Raw genomic sequence first — 19,442 nt, 5'->3', positions numbered from 1 at the left:
ATGGGAGTGATAAAGGGCCATTGGAACACAGGAGTGATGGGAGCGATAAAGGGCCTCTTCCATTAAAAATCTGCCGTTTCCAGCTACAATAGTCATTTACAACATTAACCCCATCTGCGCCGAATTTCTGATCCATTTCATGTTATGTTTAATGGACAAAATCTGCTTTTCTTTCAAAAACAAGTGACCCCAAACTTTTGAATGATAGTCATACACAGATTAACAGCCAATTCTCAACCTATAGTCTGTTTTCTTGGAGGCCGACAACCAAGAACTAGAGGCCTCCTAAATCAGTGTAAGGATCGATTTGACTCAAAATATCGAAGAAACAAAACTAACAAAAAAAAAAAAAAGGAAAACCTTTAAGGAAGGTAATATTTTGGGTGAATTAAAACGACGCACAGATGTATGTGAAGAAGTTCGGTTACAAAGTAACCTGAAGATTGTTTCCTTCTAGTTGAACCTTTTTTTGTGTTGACCACCTGTCCAGCCTCACGAGGGGGGGGCAGTCTGTCCGTCCTACCAGTGTCCCCAAAACTGTCCGACTCATAAAAGACTCCGAATCTAGAATTTCTGGAGGAATTTCAGGACCAAGTCCCGCAGTCTGACTCGTAAGCGCTCGTCGTGTTCGCAGATTATGTGCGTGGAGTCTTCTTCGAACTGGATGAGGGTGTCGGCCTCCTGCAGGTGGACGATGTGTCCCTTTGCCGTGTCCTCGATCTTCAAGTCGCTAAATCCATGCTAAGACATTTTTTTAATAATAATAAAAAAAAAAACGAAAAAAATTTAATAAATATTAAATAATTATAAAAAAAAGATTATATGTGATTATTCAACAGGAGCGTCTTGAAACGTAAAACATCACCTGGAGACTCCCCGACAACCATTAACAAACCCAAAAAATAAAGAAAAAAATAAAAACAAAACTCGAATATACAGGAAATTATATATTTATATCAAAGTAGGGTTAAAAATATGGCTGCGATAAACAGATACTGATCTCAGTGTGGCACATGTATATTTAATGCTTAATTGATCATTTATTACTGGAATATTAGTATATTCAAATATTTAATAATTTAATATATTTAATAGTATTATTTAATAGGACGTTTTTTTTTTTTTTTAGGAGATTAAGGCAAACATGGCGTCTGGATTTTTGGTAACGAGATGATAATCACACAACTCACCCTAAAGCTGGATTAATATTGTGGTCTGGCTAAACACAGGCGGTCTTCCGAAAAAGTATCAGCTAGACCCAATCCGCTAGGAATTTTCATAACATTGTTGGAGATATTGAGAAATGTAATAATAATAATAGTAACAGCTCCATCTCTGAGCGAATAATTCAGAAGGAAAGGAAAACACTACTCAGCAACTAAATCAAAACAAAATAGTTTATATTTATATATATTCTCTATTTTGATTGGCTTATGACCAGTTTGATTTATCCAACTTGTGCCATTGGCTCCCGGGCCAAGGAACTCTGACTAATCCAGCGCCGGCGGACTCACCTTCTCCAGCGTCTGGACGAATTGCTCTACGGGGATAGATCCGCTAAGCAGTGGTTTAAAGGGCTGGCTCTCCGGGGTTTCTTCTGTGCCTCTCTTCCTTTTCTTGTTGGACTGGGGCTGGACTGGTTTTGGAGTCGGCTAAGGACAGAGAACCAAAGCCTTTTTATACTGGGACTTCACAATACCCGCCCCCCCCTCCAAAGTTATCACCCGGTCAATTAGGGCTGCAACTAACGATTATTTTAATAATCGATTAGTTGGCCGATTATTTTTTCGATTAATCGATTAATCGGATAAAAAAAATTAATGTAAATGTTTCATTTATTTAAAATAATTTACTAAACAAATGATGTTAAATACAAACAGCAGAATAAAAAAACTTTGATAATACATTTCTTGTCTTTATTTCCCAACCAGCCCCCCAATATATGCACATTTGAGCCCAGGCTTGCTACGCTGCCTCCCAGACATGCCATGCTGCCCCCCCACATATGCCACGCTGCCTACCACAGCACTCCATGCTGCCTCCCACATATACCACACCACGCTGCCTCCCACATCTGCCACTCCATGCTGCCTCCCACATCTGCCACTCCACGCTGCCTCCCACATCTGCCACTCCACGCTGCCTCCCACATCTGCCACTCCACACTGCCTCCCACATATGCCACTCCACGCTGCCTCCCACATATGCCACTCCACGCTGCCTCCCACATCTGCCACGCCACGCTGCCTCCCACATCTGCCACGCCACGCTGCCCCCCACATCTGCCACTGTGCCTGATACGCCTTATACCCCCTGAAACACCACTCCATCCTCCCCAGACATGCCACCCTGCCCTCCCCACATATGCCACGCCATGCTGCCTCCCACATCTGCCACTCCACAATGCCTCCCACATATGCCACGCTGCCTCCCACATCTGCCACTGTGCCTGATACGCCTTATATCCCCTGATACCCCACTCCATCCTCCCCAGACATGCCACCCTGCCTCCCAGACATGCCACTTCTCTATCCCCAGATATGCCACTCTACCCCCAGATATGCCTTATACACCCTGATAGACCACTCCGTCCTCCCCAGACATGCCACACTGCCCTCCCCACATATGCCTTATATACTGTATATGCCTTATACCCCAGATATGTCACTTCACTGCCCCCAGGATTTAGATTCTAAATTAACCCTAAACTTCCCAATTAACCATAACTGCCCCTAAATTAACCCTAAACACCCCACTAACCATAACTGCCCCTAAATTAACCCCCACCTCCCCTAACTTTCAGTAGCCCAAATATATATATATATATATATATATATATATACACACACATACACATTATATATATATATACACATATACTTACAGTTAGATGAGTGTCACAGCCATGTGGTTCTGGCCTGGAGAAGGAAGGGGCGGGGCCAGTTGTCACAGTGATTACAGGGAGGGGGAGTAAGTAGGAGCTGCTGCTGTGAGACGGTGAGTCAGACTAAACGGATTATATAATGAGGGGGATTTTCTGAGCGTTTGCTCTGAAAAAACCCTCATTTTATAATCGATAATAATCGATTCAACTAATCGATAATGAAATTCGTTGCCAACGAATTTCATTATCGATTATTATTATCGATTAGTTGTTGCAGCCCTACGGTCAATAAAAGCCACATAATAGAATAAATCACCAACCACGTATAGCACCAGCAGATACCATAGCGCTATTACAAGAGGGACAGTGGACATGAATGTTAAGTCATACTGGCACAGAAGGAGAAGAGCTTACAGTCTATTAAGCTTTATTACATCTCTCTCCACGGATCTCATAAAACCAGCGTCGTTAAAAATCTCACCTTTAAGACATGCTTGTTATCTTTCGTGCACAAAACGGCCGAGACGGTCGCCAAGGAGACCCCGGGTTTAATTTCCAGCGGTACCAGGGATTCTGCAAGCTAAACAAAGACGGAACATAAAATAAATGCACAAGAGGCATCTTCATCGCACGATAAACCGGAGGCCCCTGAAAACGGCAGAAAGTCATTAAAAAATACAGTTTACCTGTGAATTTTCTTATTAAGAAGTCGGAAAACGAGCCGTTTAAAGAGACAGTGCATGGGGGGGTCAACAATTTAATGAATTTACTGCAGGGCAACAGAGCGCGTGTCATTTACGGGGTTAAACCTGGAGACTCCTCTCTAAAGGAGTTAATACCGCCGCACACACACACGCACGATTACCTTAACGAAGGGGCATTAACCCCCCCCCGCTCAGCCCTCAGTAACACATCCCCCCCCCGAGGATCCCCAAAAACAAGCCAAAAACCCCCAAAGCACTCACCTCCGGCATGATGTCAATTTTCTCGTAGCGCCGTTTGAAAGGCAGGGAGAGGACTTCGGCTCGCCGGTAGGACATGGGGGGAGGCTGGCAGTCGATCATCAGGTCGGAGCGGTGGGACTGGGAGGCCGGGGGCTGCGTGTACTGCTCCGGACACACCACGTGGAGCGGCTAAACGCAGGAGAAAAAAATATATATAATAAAAATATTTTATAGTATATATAAAAAGGTTATCTCACCGTCAGAGATGAGATCGGTGGCAGCCTGTGGCAGAGCCAGCATTATCCGATTATCTTTAATATTAAAGTATTCCTCCATCGATATGAATGAAGTCCTTTTGGGGAAACGAATGAACAATTTCTCCAGGAATGAAGGATTCTGCGCTGCGGTTTCCAAGCCAAGGTCCCGCTTACCAGGCTTGTAAACTAGTAGTGGGCGCAGGGTACATTCTCCGGGCTGCTGGGGGGGGGGGGCTGCTCGATGGAGGCAGCGTGTCTTACCTGGACTTCTTTAAGAAGTTTGGAAACTTGAATGAAGTTCAGCCGCGTGTCAATGGGGCAATAAACGCATTTCATGGCGAGAGGTTGGTACGGCGCCAGAGCGTCCAGATAGGAAAAGTCCGGCTCTAAAAACACAAAAGAAAAAAACAAAACAATAATTACACAAAAAATATTCAAAATACCAAAACATGGCGAGTGTCTCGACTCATTTACTTTAAACAGGCTGATTGTAAGAAGAGGAATGACCAGATTGTTGTGCTCACCGGTGAATATAACCGTGTTAAGGCCGGACTTGCCCCACAGCTCCATAAAGTGCACCACGTCCCCGAATCGCAGGGTAGGATGCCCCGTGAACACCACGCAGGGCTGTTTGAAGTCATTACTGAAGTCGCCGTGTATACTGGGATAGTGCTTCAGCTTGTTGGTTTGTATCAACTGAAACAGAAAAGGAACAACAATTTTCCATTAGGCGTACAGACACAGCCGCTATGGCTACAGTTATGCAAGCTTTACTTTACTAAGAGGGTGGTAGATAAGTGGAACAGCCTCACAGCAGAAATGGTAGAGGGTAATACAGTGAGGGTAATAAACATGCATGGGATAGGCGTACGGCTCCTGAATCTAAGACGAGACCAACGACCAACAAACAATTATAGATACACACATACAGAACAAACGGCAAGGTCCTACCTCAGCGTGAGGGAAAGGCGGCTCCGGCAGGTAGACCTTCGACTGCTTGTTATGACACAACCTAGAAGGGATAGACAGACCATATCGCGTTCTGAGAACCACCGCTGCCACCTAGTGGTGAACGAAGTACATTGCAGAATATCTCGCACAAAATAATAATTAAAAAAAGCGCATCTTTTGGAATCCTTTCAAGGCCAACTTTAGCATTTAAATAATATATATATTATTAAATAATATATATATATATATATATTCACATAAATAATATATATAAATAATGTTATAATAAAACAAATTATAAATAATATAAAAATAATTATATATATATATATTTTTATTTATTTTTTTCTTTAATTTTTTTTTTTTTTTTACAGGTACCAGTTCATGGAGAATTCTGCTTACTAAGCTATGTATTGATATAATGGCAAAACACCCCATAGCGTTAAAAAAAAAAAAAAAAAAAAAAAAGAAGAAGATTTAAGAGGGGAGAAATTCCTTTAAGACTTTTCATTGCAGGGAGCGCTGTCTATACAGAAATAAACAGCATCATTTACGAGGAGGGGAGAGAGAGGAGATGCGTGGAACGGGCACAGTGGATCTCTATGAGAGGTCAGACGCCTTGAAAGAACCCAAGAAGTGGACGCAGTGATAGCAGGAGAGTTGGGGAGGTTGCAGGGGAGGAGAAGCCATCGCTTTAAATGAGAAATGTGTATATGACGGAGGGCTGTTAACCCACATAGAAACGGTGGATATTTCCAGTGTGTTCGTAGCTTGTTCCAGCATCATTAGATAGACCTGGGCTGGTCAGGTCCTGGTTCAGACTCTACAGTCTTTGTAATTAAAGGCTTAGATTTGAGGAGCTTCAATTAGTCTTTAATATCTATTTCTTGATTAATTAAACCCATCAGCTACCCATCCATTATTCGAGTCTCGAACAGGTAGAACCTACCACTCAGCAAAGATCTGGGAGAACTCCAGGGAGCTGTTGGCCACCGGAGAGATGAAGTAGAAAGGGACGTTGGAGAGGCCGGCAGAGTCTATGTATTGGTACAGGCACTCTAACAGGTCATAGATGACCCCTGACGGGTAACAAGGTACCAGCACGTTGCCGCCGTTGCGTATGGTCATGGCTGCAGATGAGGAAAGATAGGATGAAGTCAAATGACTGACGATAGCCAAACAAATACATGCGCAAGAAAGAATAATACAAAAAAAAAAGCCATGCATGGTTGCCACCTGCGCAGGTCAGCATTTTTTATGTCTGTCTTGTACCAGCATGAGGTTAACTTACCCAGGTTACTACAAAACTCTCCCACCATGCCGTCGGGGTTGGCCGTGGGAATCTGGGTGAGTCCGGTCAGCAGGAGGACATCGCTGTTCTTCAGAGACGTCTGGTCCATGGCCTGAGACGAAGAGCATTAAAGAACGTTAACATCAACTGGAAGGAGAGCTGCAGCTTCTCCACCCCTGGTCTCCATCATGCAGCCATCTTCACTAACGAAGCCGCTTTGTTAATACAGATTCCCCGGCTACCTGAATTCATAAACGAAGCTTTTATGATTGCAGAGTTAAGAATGTTCTTTGGAAAAGGATTAGTAATTGTATCATTTACAAAATACCAGCACATTCATTCTGCAGACAACGCGTGGTGTACAGGACTGGGGATAACGATCAGGGAAACACGGCGGTTACTGTACCTGCGGGTGAGTGGTAAGGAGGGATGATCCCGACACGTAGGAAACCTTCTCATGATGCGATTGGATGATCCAGTTGCAGCTGCCGAGGGCATAACCGGAGCTCAGAGGGGTCACCTGCACCACGCCAAACAGCTCCTGCGGGGGGGGGGGGCATAACCGACGAGTATAGCTACAGGCACACCTGGAAACATCAGGACTTCAGCTACCCGGAGCCTTCCCTTCTGGGGATGCGGATAGGTGGTCCCGGTGACGTCGGCCGGCCGCCCGCAGAAAAAGGCTGAACTATACACCACTATAAGTGCTTTTACCAGGGATGCAAGGGTTAACTACCGCATCATACCGCACTATTCCGTTAACAGGTAAAACCTAAACAAGATATAAGATTGTACGGGGGGGGAATCTGTGGCATGGGGGGGGGATTACTTTAGGTCAACGGGGGTACCGGGTCCACTTAGCTTTATCCCCAAGAATGATTTGGATCGGTTTATTTTCCCAAAGCGCTGCATAAAATGACGCGTATCGGGTCCACGCTATCCTTAATGTATAGCTACCCCTAATCACATCAATAGAGGCGAAGAATCAAAAATAGGTAACGTCGAAACGATATCCGAGGGTCTTTAGATTGAATCAGAGCGATATGTATAGAAGTCGGGCGTTAAATAATAAGGGGGACAGTCTGCCAAACGGGGTCTTTAAATGGTAGATTTGTCCTTTGCCGCTGTTTGACGAAGAGCGAAACGCCTGGTTGGAGTTCATACTATTTATTGGGCCAACATAGAAGAAAGGAGAAAAGACAGAGTGACACGAGGACCTCTTTGAGGTCAAACGGAACCAAGAAACCTCTGAGGTTCTGAAAACGGCGACTTCATCAGAGCGCACTGAGATATGAGAGCGCCGAACGTGTTTAACATGCGCGGGAAGCGGCCGGCGCCTATCCCGATACTCACTATCTTCTGCGAGTATCCGACAAGCTGGATCTTACTGAGGGCGGCATTCACCTCCTGCATGGAGTAACACTTCCGCCATGTGAACACCTCCACGGCGTCCTTCAGAGGAGCGGGGAGCAGTCTGCAAGAAAAGAGGGAGGCGAGATCCGTGCGACATCAATACCAGTGCGGGGTACGGCCGAGTATGACGTGAATACCTGGAGGAACTTTTTAAATGGGGGGGTCCAGACACGTTAGCCTACCGATGACCCCCCCCACCTGGAATGGAAACCCAAAACATTACAGATAACCTGGCCCTCCCCACCATAAAAAAGGAGGGTCTCTACTAACACGCCGACCACGCGGCGGCCGACGGGTTAAATCAGATTGATTTCTTAATCTGAGCTCTTAAGCGACCGCCAACCTTGAGACAAATCTTAATCTCCAACGATTCTAGCCGCGGAGCGTCTGCCAAGGAATGAAGCCGTCAATTTGCTTTCCGACGCATTAAGACAGACGCCATTAGCTGTTGAAACCTCTACCGCTTATAACCTCTCATGGCCGACCAACGAAAGCCCCATACGGGGAAATACTTCAAACCCCCTACTCTGCCAAGCTTTGCCGAAAGTTTCTCCCAGAAATCAATAGAACTGCACCTTTACTTACTTCCTCGCACAAAGAGACGACGCCATTAGCGGGTCAGGATATTCGCTTTTGACGGAAAGCACAAAATTCCTTTGTTTTAACCAATTACGGTTGCTTAAAAAAGCAGACATTTTTCAGGGGTTATTTATACCTGGTGGGTGTGGAGCTCCGAGCCTCAAAACAGAACAGGATTTATGTAAATCCTTGTTTTTAACACACGATTTAACCAAGTTCAACCATTTAATTCCTGGCCCTGTTTATTGCCCTTGAGACCTGGAGTTTGACCTCGCTGGGGGGGTTATATTACTGTATACAGCGCTGGGGGTTATATTACTGTATACAGCGCTGGGGGGTTATATTACTGTATACAGCGCTGGGGGGTTATATTACTGTATACAGCGCTGGGGGGTTATATTACTGTATACAGCGCGGGGGGGTTATATTACTGTATACAGCGCTGGGGGGTTATATTACTGTATACAGCGCTGGGGGTTATATTACTGTATACAGTGCTGGGGGGTTATATTACTGTATACAGCGCTGGGGGGTTATATTACTGTATACAGTGCTGGGGGGTTATATTACTGTATACAGCGCTGGGGAGTTATATTACTGTATACAGCGCTGGGGGTTATATTACTGTATACAGCGCTGGGGGGTTATATTACTATATACAGCGCTGGGGGTTAAATTACTGTATACAGCGCTGGGTGGGTTATATTACTGTATACAGTGCTGGGTGTTATATTACTGTATACAGTGCTGGGGGGTTATATTACTGTATACAGCGCTGGGGAGTTATATTACTGTATACAGCGCTGGGGGTTATATTACTGTATACAGTGCTGGGGGTTATATTACTGTATACAGTGCTGGGGGGTTATATTACTGTATACAGCGCTGGGGGGTTATATTACTGTATACAGTGCTGGGGGTTATATTACTGTATACAGTGCTGGGGGTTATATTACTGTATACAGCGCTGGGGGGTTATATTACTGTATACAGCGCTGGGGGGTTATATTACTGTATACAGCGCTGGGGGTTATATTACTGTATACAGTGCTGGGGGTTATATTACTGTATACAGCGCTGGGGGGTTATATTACTGTATACAGCGCTGGGGGTTATATTACTGTATACAGCGCTGGGAGGTTATATTACTGTATACAGTGCTGGGGGGGTTATATTACTGTATACAGCGCTGGGGGTTATATTACTGTATACAGCGCTGGGGGTTATATTACTGTATACAGTGCTGGGGGGTTATATTACTGTATACAGTGCTGGGGGTTATATTACCGTATACAGCGCTGGGGGTTATATTACTGTATACAGCGCTGGGGGGTTATATTACTGTATACAGCGCTGGGGGGTTATATTACTGTATACAGCGCTGGGGGGGTTATATTACTGTATACAGCGCTGGGGGTTATATTACTGTATACAGTGCTGGGGGTTATATTACTGTATACAGCGCTGGGGGTTATATTACTGTATACAGCGCTGGGGGTTATATTACTGTATACAGTGCTGGGGGTTATATTACTGTATACAGCGCTGGGGGTTATATTACTGTATACAGCGCTGGGGGGGTTATATTATTGTATACAGCGCTGGGGGGGTTATATTACTGTATACAGTGCTGGGGGTTATATTACTGTATACAGCGCTGGGGGTTATATTACTGTATACAGCGCTGGGGGGTTATATTACTGTATACAGCGCTGGGGGTTATATTACTGTATACAGTGCTGGGGGTTATATTACTGTATACAGTGCTGGGGTTATATTACTGTATACAGCGCTGGGGCGGTTATATTACTGTATACAGTGCTGGGGGGGTTATATTAGTGTATACAGTGCTGGGGGGTTATATTACTGTATACAGAGCTGGGGGTTATATTACTGTATACAGAGCTGAGGGGGGATTACTGTATACAGCGCTGGGGTAGAACAATACATTATAAACTTATTACATATAAAACATCAGTAAAGTAAATGTTACTAGCTGCCTGAAGAAAAACTACAATAAGTATAAAACAAGTAGAAAATATAAGTGACACCATATGCAAATTAAATATACCCCAGCTGTAGTTCATCTGCATACGCCGTAAATTCAGAACACATTAAATTAAAGGATTAATTAAGGATGTTGGGAAGGGTTGAGGCATTTTACAGCACTAGGAATACTGCATTTGGTTACCCAGAATTCAGCAGACTAGGTGGAACAGCACCTTTAAATATATAGTAGTCAGAGATGTGAATGAAGGCTTTGGCAGAGGTTAGAGATTAAACGGCGGCTCTCGGTACCTCTGCACTTCCTTATGCTTCCACATGGTGGCAGTCTGAGCCTTCGGAACGCGCTCCACGAAATTAACCAACTCCTCCATCAGGAGCCTGCAACGAGAAGCATTACAGACAGAAAGAACGATGAGCATAGGAATACATCGCAAAAGTGCGAACGAAAGACAAGAAAAGAGAGGAACAGAAGAGAGAAAAAGAGGGCAAAAAAAGCGAGAGTGAGAAAGAAGAAGAGAGGAGAGTGCGAGAGAAAGAGAGAGAAAGGAAGATTGTGGCGACGGTCCTTGTGTGACCAGTCCTGGCTCCACGAAGAACAGCCACAGATCGGAGGAGCGTAAAGCGGCAGGAAAAAGAATCCCGGCCTCCTGCGCTTCCCTTCTTTACAGCGCCCCGAAATACTGTCTGGAAACTCAAGTTACCCAAAAGATCCGCAGCATGACGTAGCATGCGTGAGGTCTAGAGCATCTCTAGAACGACCGCGGAGGAGTAATAATAATAATATGAAAAAGTGTAATCCAGCGGGCAGCAGTGTATTCACTAAACGGTGTTAAAAATAATAAAGATGGAGAAGAGGGATAAATCGCGTGTATGTTGTGCTTTTCTTTTTTTTATGTTCTACCTGCCGATCTGAACGGTGGGCTCTGTGGCGTAGACGGTCCCGGTGAATCCGGTGCGCTCGGTGATGTACGGCAGAGCCATCATACAGTGATAGTTAGAGATGAGAATCACATCTACGGTAGACAGATCTATCAACTCCGTCTGGAAGCAGAGAACAGAATATTAAACGTGCCTGCGGCGGGCGGCTTCGGAGAGCCATCCATCTGGCAGCAACAGACTAGACGGATGCCGTCTAAACATAGAGTCTAAAAGGGACTCCTCGGTCAAAGTGTTACTGTACCGAGGGGGTGGTAGATAAGAGGAACAGCCTCCCAGAAGAAGAGGTAGAGGGTAACACAGTGAGGGTATTAAACACGCATGGGATAGACATACGGCTCCTGAATCTAAGACGAGACCAACGACCGATTAAGGTTTGATCTGCCAGTTGCCCCATCTGACGACTAATTGCCCGAGGCTTAAACACAATCCTACAGCTAACATGCAAAATTTAAACCGATTCATAAAAAACCCCCAAAATGTCCCGTATAGAGGAGAACTTTAATAAAATAATCACTGGTCTGCGGATGTTCCCGAATCAGCGGATCCATACTTACTTCCGGCAGACAGAATTCCGGCACGGAATCTACGAATACCCGACCGGAACACTCCTTCAGCTCCTGGAAACCAGAACAAACCCAACTATTATCCTCCGCAGGTCTGCCGGTTATACCTAAATCGCTGTCGGCAAGAACTCCAACTGGCGGGGGCAACGCATGGTCCCATATCCCATAATGCAATAGGAAGTAAAAGAAAAGGCCACCTCCCCAAAAAACATTTGGGGCATATTAGGGTTACATGGAATATATAGATTGTAAGCTCCTTCTGTACCGATATGTTTAACGTGTTAATGATATTTAAATTGTCTCATTTACTTTCCCTGCACCCTATAGTAACAGCGCTACGGAACCTGTCTGCGCTATACACACGACCGTTGAAAAGTTTGGGGTCACTCGGCTGTTTTCATGGAAAACGAGGACATTTCTGGCTGTAACATAATTATAAAAGGGTTTCTATCCATCATTTAGCCTTTTATACTTAAACTAGGATCAGCGAACACAACGTGCCATTGGGACACAGGAGTGATGGGAGTGATAAAGGGCCATTGGGACACAGGAGTGATGGGAGTGATAAAGGGCCATTGGAACACGGGAGTGATGGGAGTGATAAAGGGCCATTGGGACACAGGAGTGATGGGAGTGATAAAGGGCCATTGGGACACGGGAGTGATGGGAGTGATAAAGGGCCATTGGAACACGGGAGTGATGGGAGTGATAAAGGGCCATTGGGACACAGGAGTGATGGGAGTGATAAAGGGCCATTGGAACACAGGAGTGATGGGAGTGATAAAGGGCCATTGGGACACAGGAGTGATGGGAGTGATAAAGGGCCATTGGGACACTGGAGTGATGGGAGTGATAAAGGGCCATTGGGACACAGGAGTGATGGGAGTGATAGAGGGCCATTGGAACACGGGAGTGATGGGAGTGATAAAGAGCCGTTGGGACACAGGAGTGATGGGAGTGATAAAGGGCCATTTCCAGCTACAAGTCAATTACAACATTAACCCCGTCTGCGCTGGATTTCTGATCCGTTTCATGTTATTTTAATGGGGAAAATCGGCTTTTCCTTCATTTCTATGTGACCCCAAACTTTTGAATGGTAATATCAAACAGTTCACGGGACGCAGAGATGTTGAGTGACGAGTCTTTTCTTCGTACGATCGTCTGGGTTTCCTCCTCGGCCCCCATAAAATCGTTAAACCTTGAGATAAAATCGATTGTGTCAATGCCAAGACTTTACTACAAGAAGCTGACGGCCGTAATGCTCCTGGAGTCAGTCCAGGGGGCCGATTATGGGTGGGCTTGACTTTTGTTAGCTGGTCTCGGGTTACAGGATCTGTTAGAAGACAACGGCTTTACCTTCTCAAACTGCGTATTCCCGTCTTTGGTGACCCATCCGGGAAGTTTGGACAAGCGGGGGCTGCAAAGCAAGAAACATTTTTTTATTATTATTATTTATTTATTATTAAAAAAAAAATAACCAAGTCCCTCCCACCCTCATAAATCCCCCAACCAGAAGCTGTTGTACAAAAGAGTCTGAATGTCAGATGGAACGCTGAAGAAGAGACATCTGAGGTCTCAAAAGCTCATGTAGCTTTACAATAATATTCACGTCATTGAATGTTTTTTCTCCATGTTTATACCTTTATCTACGCGACGTTTCATCAAGTCGTCTTTCTTAATTCTCTGTCTAAATAGTTTTATTTTTGAACCAAATCGTCAAAATTGTACACTGTCCATATAGAAACATTTATGAAACACCACAAAATATACACCACTGTCCAAAAGTTTGGGGTCACTTAGAAATATCCTTGTTTTTGAAAGAAAAGCCCATTTTGTCCATTAAAATAACATGAAACGGATCAGAAATCCAGCGCAGACGGGGTTAATGCTGTAAATGACTATCGTAGCTGGAAACGGCTGATTTTTAATGGCATCTCTTCATAGGCGTACAGAGACCCTTTATCACTCCCATCACTCCTGTGTCCCAATGGCCCTTTATCACTCCCATCACTCCTGTGTTCCAATGACCCTTTATCACTCCCATCACTCCTGTGTCCCAATGGCCCTTTATCACTCCCATCACTCCTGTGTTCCAATGGCCCTTTATCACTCCCATCACTCCTGGGTTCCAATGGCCCTTTATCACTCCCATCACTCCTGGGTTCCAATGGCCCTTTATCACTCCCATCACTCCTGTGTTCCAATGGCCCTTTATCACTCCCATCACTCCTGTGTCCCAATGGCCCTTTATCACTCCCATCACTCCCGTGTCCCAATGGCCCTTTATCACTCCCATCACTCCCGTGTTCCAATGGCCCTTTATCACTCCCATCACTCCTGTGTCCCAATGGCCCTTTATCACTCCCATCACTCCTGTGTCCCAATGGCCCTTTATCACTCCCATCACTCCTGTGTTCCAATGGCCCTTTATCACTCCCATCACTCCTGTGTTCCAATGGCCCTATATCACTCCCATCACTCCTGTGTCCCAATGGCCCTTTATCACTCCCATCACTCCTGTGTTCCAATGGCGCTTTATCACTCCCATCACTCCTGGGTTCCAATGGCCCTTTATCACTCCCATCACTCCTGTGTTCCAATGGCCCTTTATCACTCCCATCACTCCTGTGTCCCAATGGCCCTTTATCACTCCCATCACTCCTGTGTCCCAATGGCCCTTTATCACTCCCATCACTCCTGTGTTCCAATGACCCTTTATCACTCCCATCACTCCTGGGTTCCAATGGCCCTTTATCACTCCCATCACTCCTGTGTTCCAATGACCCTTTATCACTCCCATCACTCCTGTATTCCGATGGCACATTGTGTTCGCTGATCCAAGTTTAAGTGGCTAATTCATCTTTAAAATAAACTTTTTGTAATTATGTTACAGCCAGAAACGTCCTTGATTTCCACAAAAACAGCTGAGTGACCCCAAACTTTTGAACGGTAGCGTATATATTATATTAGGGCTGCAACTAACAATTATTCGGAAAAATAAATAAATGTAAATTTTTCGTTTATTTAAAATAATTGGATGTTAAAAACAAACAGCAGAATAAAAAAAACTTTGAGGAAAATGCATTTCTTGTTTTTATTTCCCAACCTGCCCCCCTCAGTTATGCGCATCTGAGCCCAGGCTTTCCACATTGCCTCCCAGATATGCCTTATACCCCCCCGATATGCCATATACCCCTCTTCGCCCCTCCCCGATATGCTTTATACCCCCCTTTATGCCATAGACGCTATATATGACGCTGGTGCTCTATGATAGAAGCCCCGACGGAAGTGGAGGACAGTAGCAGAGGATGTCGGTGCGCATCGCATCGCACTGACGCGCCCCGGCTGTCAGAGAGAAGGATCCGGGTCCCCTGCAGCGCTGCGGGGGATCTGGATCTTAGTGTTTGAGGTCGGGTTATAAGACGCAGGGTATTTTTCAGGGCATTTGCTCTGAAAAAACCCTCATGTTATAAAATCTATTCAACTAATCCATAATGAAATTCGTTGGCAACGATTTTCATGATTAGTTGTTGCAGCCCTACACTAATATATATATATATGTAGCGTATACATTATAGATATATGTGAACGGTAGCCTATTTACTGGTTTTAAACTCTATTCTCGTGGAGATTCTTTCCTGTCAGGATCTTTGAATTGTCGGGAAGCTGCAGTAACGCAGACGTCAGGACAGAAGTGTGATGGATGAGTTTCTGCAGACGGCAAACGTCGATGGGCGCTCACACCGCTCGTGACAGATAATGGTTAGACTTTAACCGTCCCAGGCTTCCCGGTATCAGGCAGAGCGTTATTTAACGCCGCCTCACAAAATCATTAAACAAACAGAGCTCATCGGCATCATTTTTATACCCTTTCCATGCAAAATATACTTTTCACTAGAAGCACAAGCCCACTACGGGGTTAAACCGACTCCATTACGCTTGGTAGGATAAAGATATATATTAGAATACAAACCCTTTCGTATTACACAGCCGGTCACTCTTACAAGCGACATATCTGGAAGGGTAAAGCTGCAGCTTCTCCTCAAACGGTTAAAGCATAGAAGGATCAGATCAGGGATCTAGTACATGCAACCGGCTTTTTGTAGCTGCCACTTTTAATGGCTATGTTTGAAAACCAAAAATCAGACCAGATCAGACCCCCCCCCAAAGGTTCCTGATTAATTAAAAACTCAAATAGGTCTTTCAATTTAACCCCTTAAGTACCCTAAATGCTATTTTTATTATGCTATTTTATTTCTATATTAACATAATCAAGATTCCACTTTTCAGTGTTTGCGCAGAAAGAAGACTCCCTCTTATTTTGGGGACAGGTAAATAACTCTGAGCGATGAACAATCATTATGTGGATGTCAGGGCACTCAGAAGTCCGTGCGGCTACGGAAAAAGGCAGGACGTACCAGTACGTCCTAAACGACGTCTTGTCTCACCCTTAATAGACATACGCTTACATCAACAGGGTAGCGGAAGGGTTAAGGAGAGTTCGGATCAGATAAGCGAGATGTAAGATTGGGGCACACCGACATAATGGCGGAATCCCGAACATGCTATTTTATACAGGATTTGCATCAATTACCAAAAAAAAAAATAAAAAAAAATATGTATGTATATATATATATATATATTAGGGCTGCAACAACTAATCGATAAAATCGATAATAATCGATAATGAAATTCGTTGGCAACGAATTTCATTATCGATTAGTTGAATCGATTATTATAGATTATAAAATGAGGGTTTTTTCAGAGCAAACGCTCTGAAAAATCCCCCTCATTATATAATCCGTTTAGTCTGACTCACCGTCTCACAGCAGCAGCTCCTACTTACTCCCCCTCCCTGTAATCACTGTGACAACTGGCCCCGCCCCTTCCTTCTCCAGGCCAGAACCACATGGCTGTGACACTCATCTAACTGTAAGTATATGTATATATATATATATATATATATATATATATATATATAATGTGTATGTGTATGTATATATATATATATATATATATATATATATATATATATATATATATATATATATATTTGGGCTACTGAAAGTTAGGGGAGGTGGGGGTTAATTTAGGGGCAGTTATGGTTAGTGGGGTGTTTAGGGTTAATTTAGGTGCAGTTATGGTTAATTGGGTGTTTAGGGTTAATTTAGGGGCAGTTATGTTAATAGGGTGTTTAGGGTTAATTTAGGAGCAGCTGTGGTTAATGGGGTGTTTGGGGTTAATTTGAGGCAGTTGTGGTTAATGGTGTGTTTAGGGTTAATTTAGGGGATGCTGTGGTTGATGGGGTCTTTAGGGTTAATTTAGGGGATGCTGTGGTTAAGGGGGTGTTAAGGGTTAATTTAGGGGCAGTTATGGTTAATGGGGAGTTTAGGGTTAATTTAGGGGAATCTAAATCCTGGGGGCAGTGAAGTGACATATCTGGGGGTATAAGGCATATACAGTATATAAGGCATATGTGGGGAGGGCAGTGTGGCATGTCTGGGGAGGACGGAGTGGTGTATCAGGGTGTATAAGGCATATCTGGGGGTAGAGAAGTGGCATGTCTGGGAGGCAGGGTGGCATGTCCGGGGAGGATGGAGTGGGGTATCAGGGGATATAAGGCATATCTGGGGGTAGAGTGGCATATCTGGGGGTAGAGAAGTGGCATGTCTGGGAGGCAGGGTGGCATGTCCGGGGAGGATGGAGTGGGGTATCAGGGGATATAAGGCATATCAGGCACAGTGGCAGATGTGGGAGGCAGCGTGGAGTGGCAGATGTGGGAGGCAGCGTGGAGTGGCAGATGTGGGAGGCAGCGTGGCATATGTGGGAGGCATTGTGGAGTGGCAGATGTGGGAGGCAGCATGGCGTGGCATATGTGGGGAGGGCAGGGTGGCATGTCTGGGGAGGATGGAGTGGTGTTTCAGGGGGTATAAGGCGTATCAGGCACAGTGGCATGTGGGGGGTAGAGTGGAGTGGCAGATGTGGGAGGCAGCGTGGCGTGGCAGATGTGGGAGGCAGCGTGGAGTGGCAGATGTGGGAGGCAGCGTGGAGTGGCAGATGTGGGAGGCAGCGTGGAGTGGCAGATGTGGGAGGCAGCGTGGAGTGGCAGATGTGGGAGGCAGCGTGGCGTGGTATATGTGGGAGGCAGCGTGGAGTGCTGTGGTAGGCAGCGTGGCATATGTGGGGGGGCAGCATGGCATGTCTGGGAGGCAGCGTAGCAAGCCTGGGCTCAAATGTGCATATATTGGGGGGCTGGTTGGGAAATAAATACAAGAAATGTATTATCAAAGTTTTTTTATTCTGCTGTTTGTATTTAACATCATTTGTTTAGTAAATTATTTTAAATAAATGAAAAATTTACATTCATTTTTTTTATCCGATTAATCGATTAATCGAAAAAATAATTGGCCAACTAATCGATTATTAAAATAATCGTTAGTTGCAGCCCTAATATATATATATATATATATATATATATATATATATATATATATATATGCAAAGAATTATGGGATCCCTGCTTACATACACAAGGGAGCCCATGTAACCATCTGCGAGGAATCAAGAAGCGAGTTATAATCCGGCTAATGTGTATTTTATACTTGATTTTGTTTATTGGGTATAATTACGGGATATAACCCTCTGGTGTATAGAACTCATAGCGGTCATATAACCAGATCAACTAGCGGCCCGGTGCATTGATGTGATGAGAGTCATAAGACCCCCTTTCCGAATCACCTTTTACATTTAACTCTCATTATTACCGTCGTTGGCGGACAAAGATCAACCTTACTCATAGAACGATCGAATTCCTATTTTTGGGGGTTTTATTTTTAAAGAGACACCGTTATATAGTGCAAACGCAAACCAGCAGAGCGCTGTGAAATACCCTAAGGGGTTAAAGAGAAACGTCACGCCAACGTCCCAATAACCTTTCTTTTATAATCGAAATGAAAATAATATCGACTGAATTTATTTAATTTTTTTTTATTAAAATGACCCCAGCAGCGACGTATCCTTGCCTAGGACGACCGGGTTAAGGGGGCAGCAGTCCTCCTGCTGCAATACCCAGGGCAAACTGCCCTCGGGGGTGATCAGGCCTCCCAATACCCCACTGCTCAATGGACCGGGTATAGGGGGGACCTTTGTTCTCCCCATGCGACCCATTTATTCACGAGAGGGTAGTAGGTAAGTGGAACAGCCTCCCAGCAGATGTGCCAGACGTTAATAAGGGTCTGATCTGCCGCCACATTTTATGTTTCCGCTACTAGTAAGCGGCGATAGATAACATCTACAAGCTGGGGGAAAAAATTCTGGGAAAAGTACCAAATTGGTGCTTTTCCGAATTCTCCTTGAAATGGATTATTTGTCATTACGAAGAAAATCATAATTTTTCCATTAAAAATAATAAAAAATGGTTGTAGACAGGGGGCGACAGACAGCTCCCGACACGCGCTGAGACGGGCGGCGTGCGCGTCGGCGACGTACCTGTAGACGAGAGGCAGCGGCAGGAAGCTGAGCGCCGACGTCATGTCCAAGCTGCAGTCCAGCATGACGGTGGTGGACTTGAACTTGAGGATGTTGCAGGGCAGAGTCGGGTGACCGGACAGGCAG

The 19,442-nt window shown here is 44.8% G+C and overlaps 1 protein-coding gene across 1 annotated transcript; it reads right to left on the bottom strand.

Moving 5' to 3' along the window:
- Window positions 1-191: 191 nt before the first annotated feature.
- INTS9 (integrator complex subunit 9) lies at window positions 192-19,442 on the bottom strand. Its single transcript, XM_053460929.1, has 16 exons — window positions 19,317-19,442; window positions 13,185-13,245; window positions 11,820-11,882; window positions 11,228-11,367; window positions 10,618-10,704; window positions 7,681-7,801; window positions 6,734-6,868; window positions 6,328-6,439; window positions 5,986-6,166; window positions 5,037-5,097; window positions 4,610-4,781; window positions 4,347-4,471; window positions 3,850-4,017; window positions 3,366-3,464; window positions 1,515-1,652; window positions 192-741 (listed from the first exon to the last, which is right to left on the bottom strand). The coding sequence occupies exons 1-16, from the start codon at window positions 19,379-19,381 to the stop codon at window positions 565-567; spliced, it is 1,905 nt and encodes a 634-aa protein (XP_053316904.1). The 5' UTR covers window positions 19,382-19,442; the 3' UTR covers window positions 192-564.

This window comes from Spea bombifrons, chromosome 3, assembly GCF_027358695.1.
Source record: "Spea bombifrons isolate aSpeBom1 chromosome 3, aSpeBom1.2.pri, whole genome shotgun sequence".
Taxonomy (NCBI): domain Eukaryota; kingdom Metazoa; phylum Chordata; class Amphibia; order Anura; family Pelobatidae; genus Spea; species Spea bombifrons.
Note: the sequence above shows the minus strand (reverse complement) of the source record. Positions and strands in the feature narration are given on the sequence as shown.

What these genes read in the sequence shown, in the direction of transcription:
- INTS9 (XM_053460929.1), bottom strand. Translation starts at nt 19,381, where the DNA reads ATGCTGGACTGCAGCTTGGACATGACGTCGGCGCTCAGCTTCCTGCCG. An exon ending in GGAATACGCAGTTTGAGAAG is followed by an intron (nt 11,883 to 13,184) that starts GTAAAGCCGTTG and finishes TCTGGTTTCCAG; the next exon opens with GAGCTGAAGGAGTGTTCCGG. An exon ending in CGGAATTCTGTCTGCCGGAA is followed by an intron (nt 11,368 to 11,819) that starts GTAAGTATGGAT and finishes CTCTGCTTCCAG; the next exon opens with ACGGAGTTGATAGATCTGTC.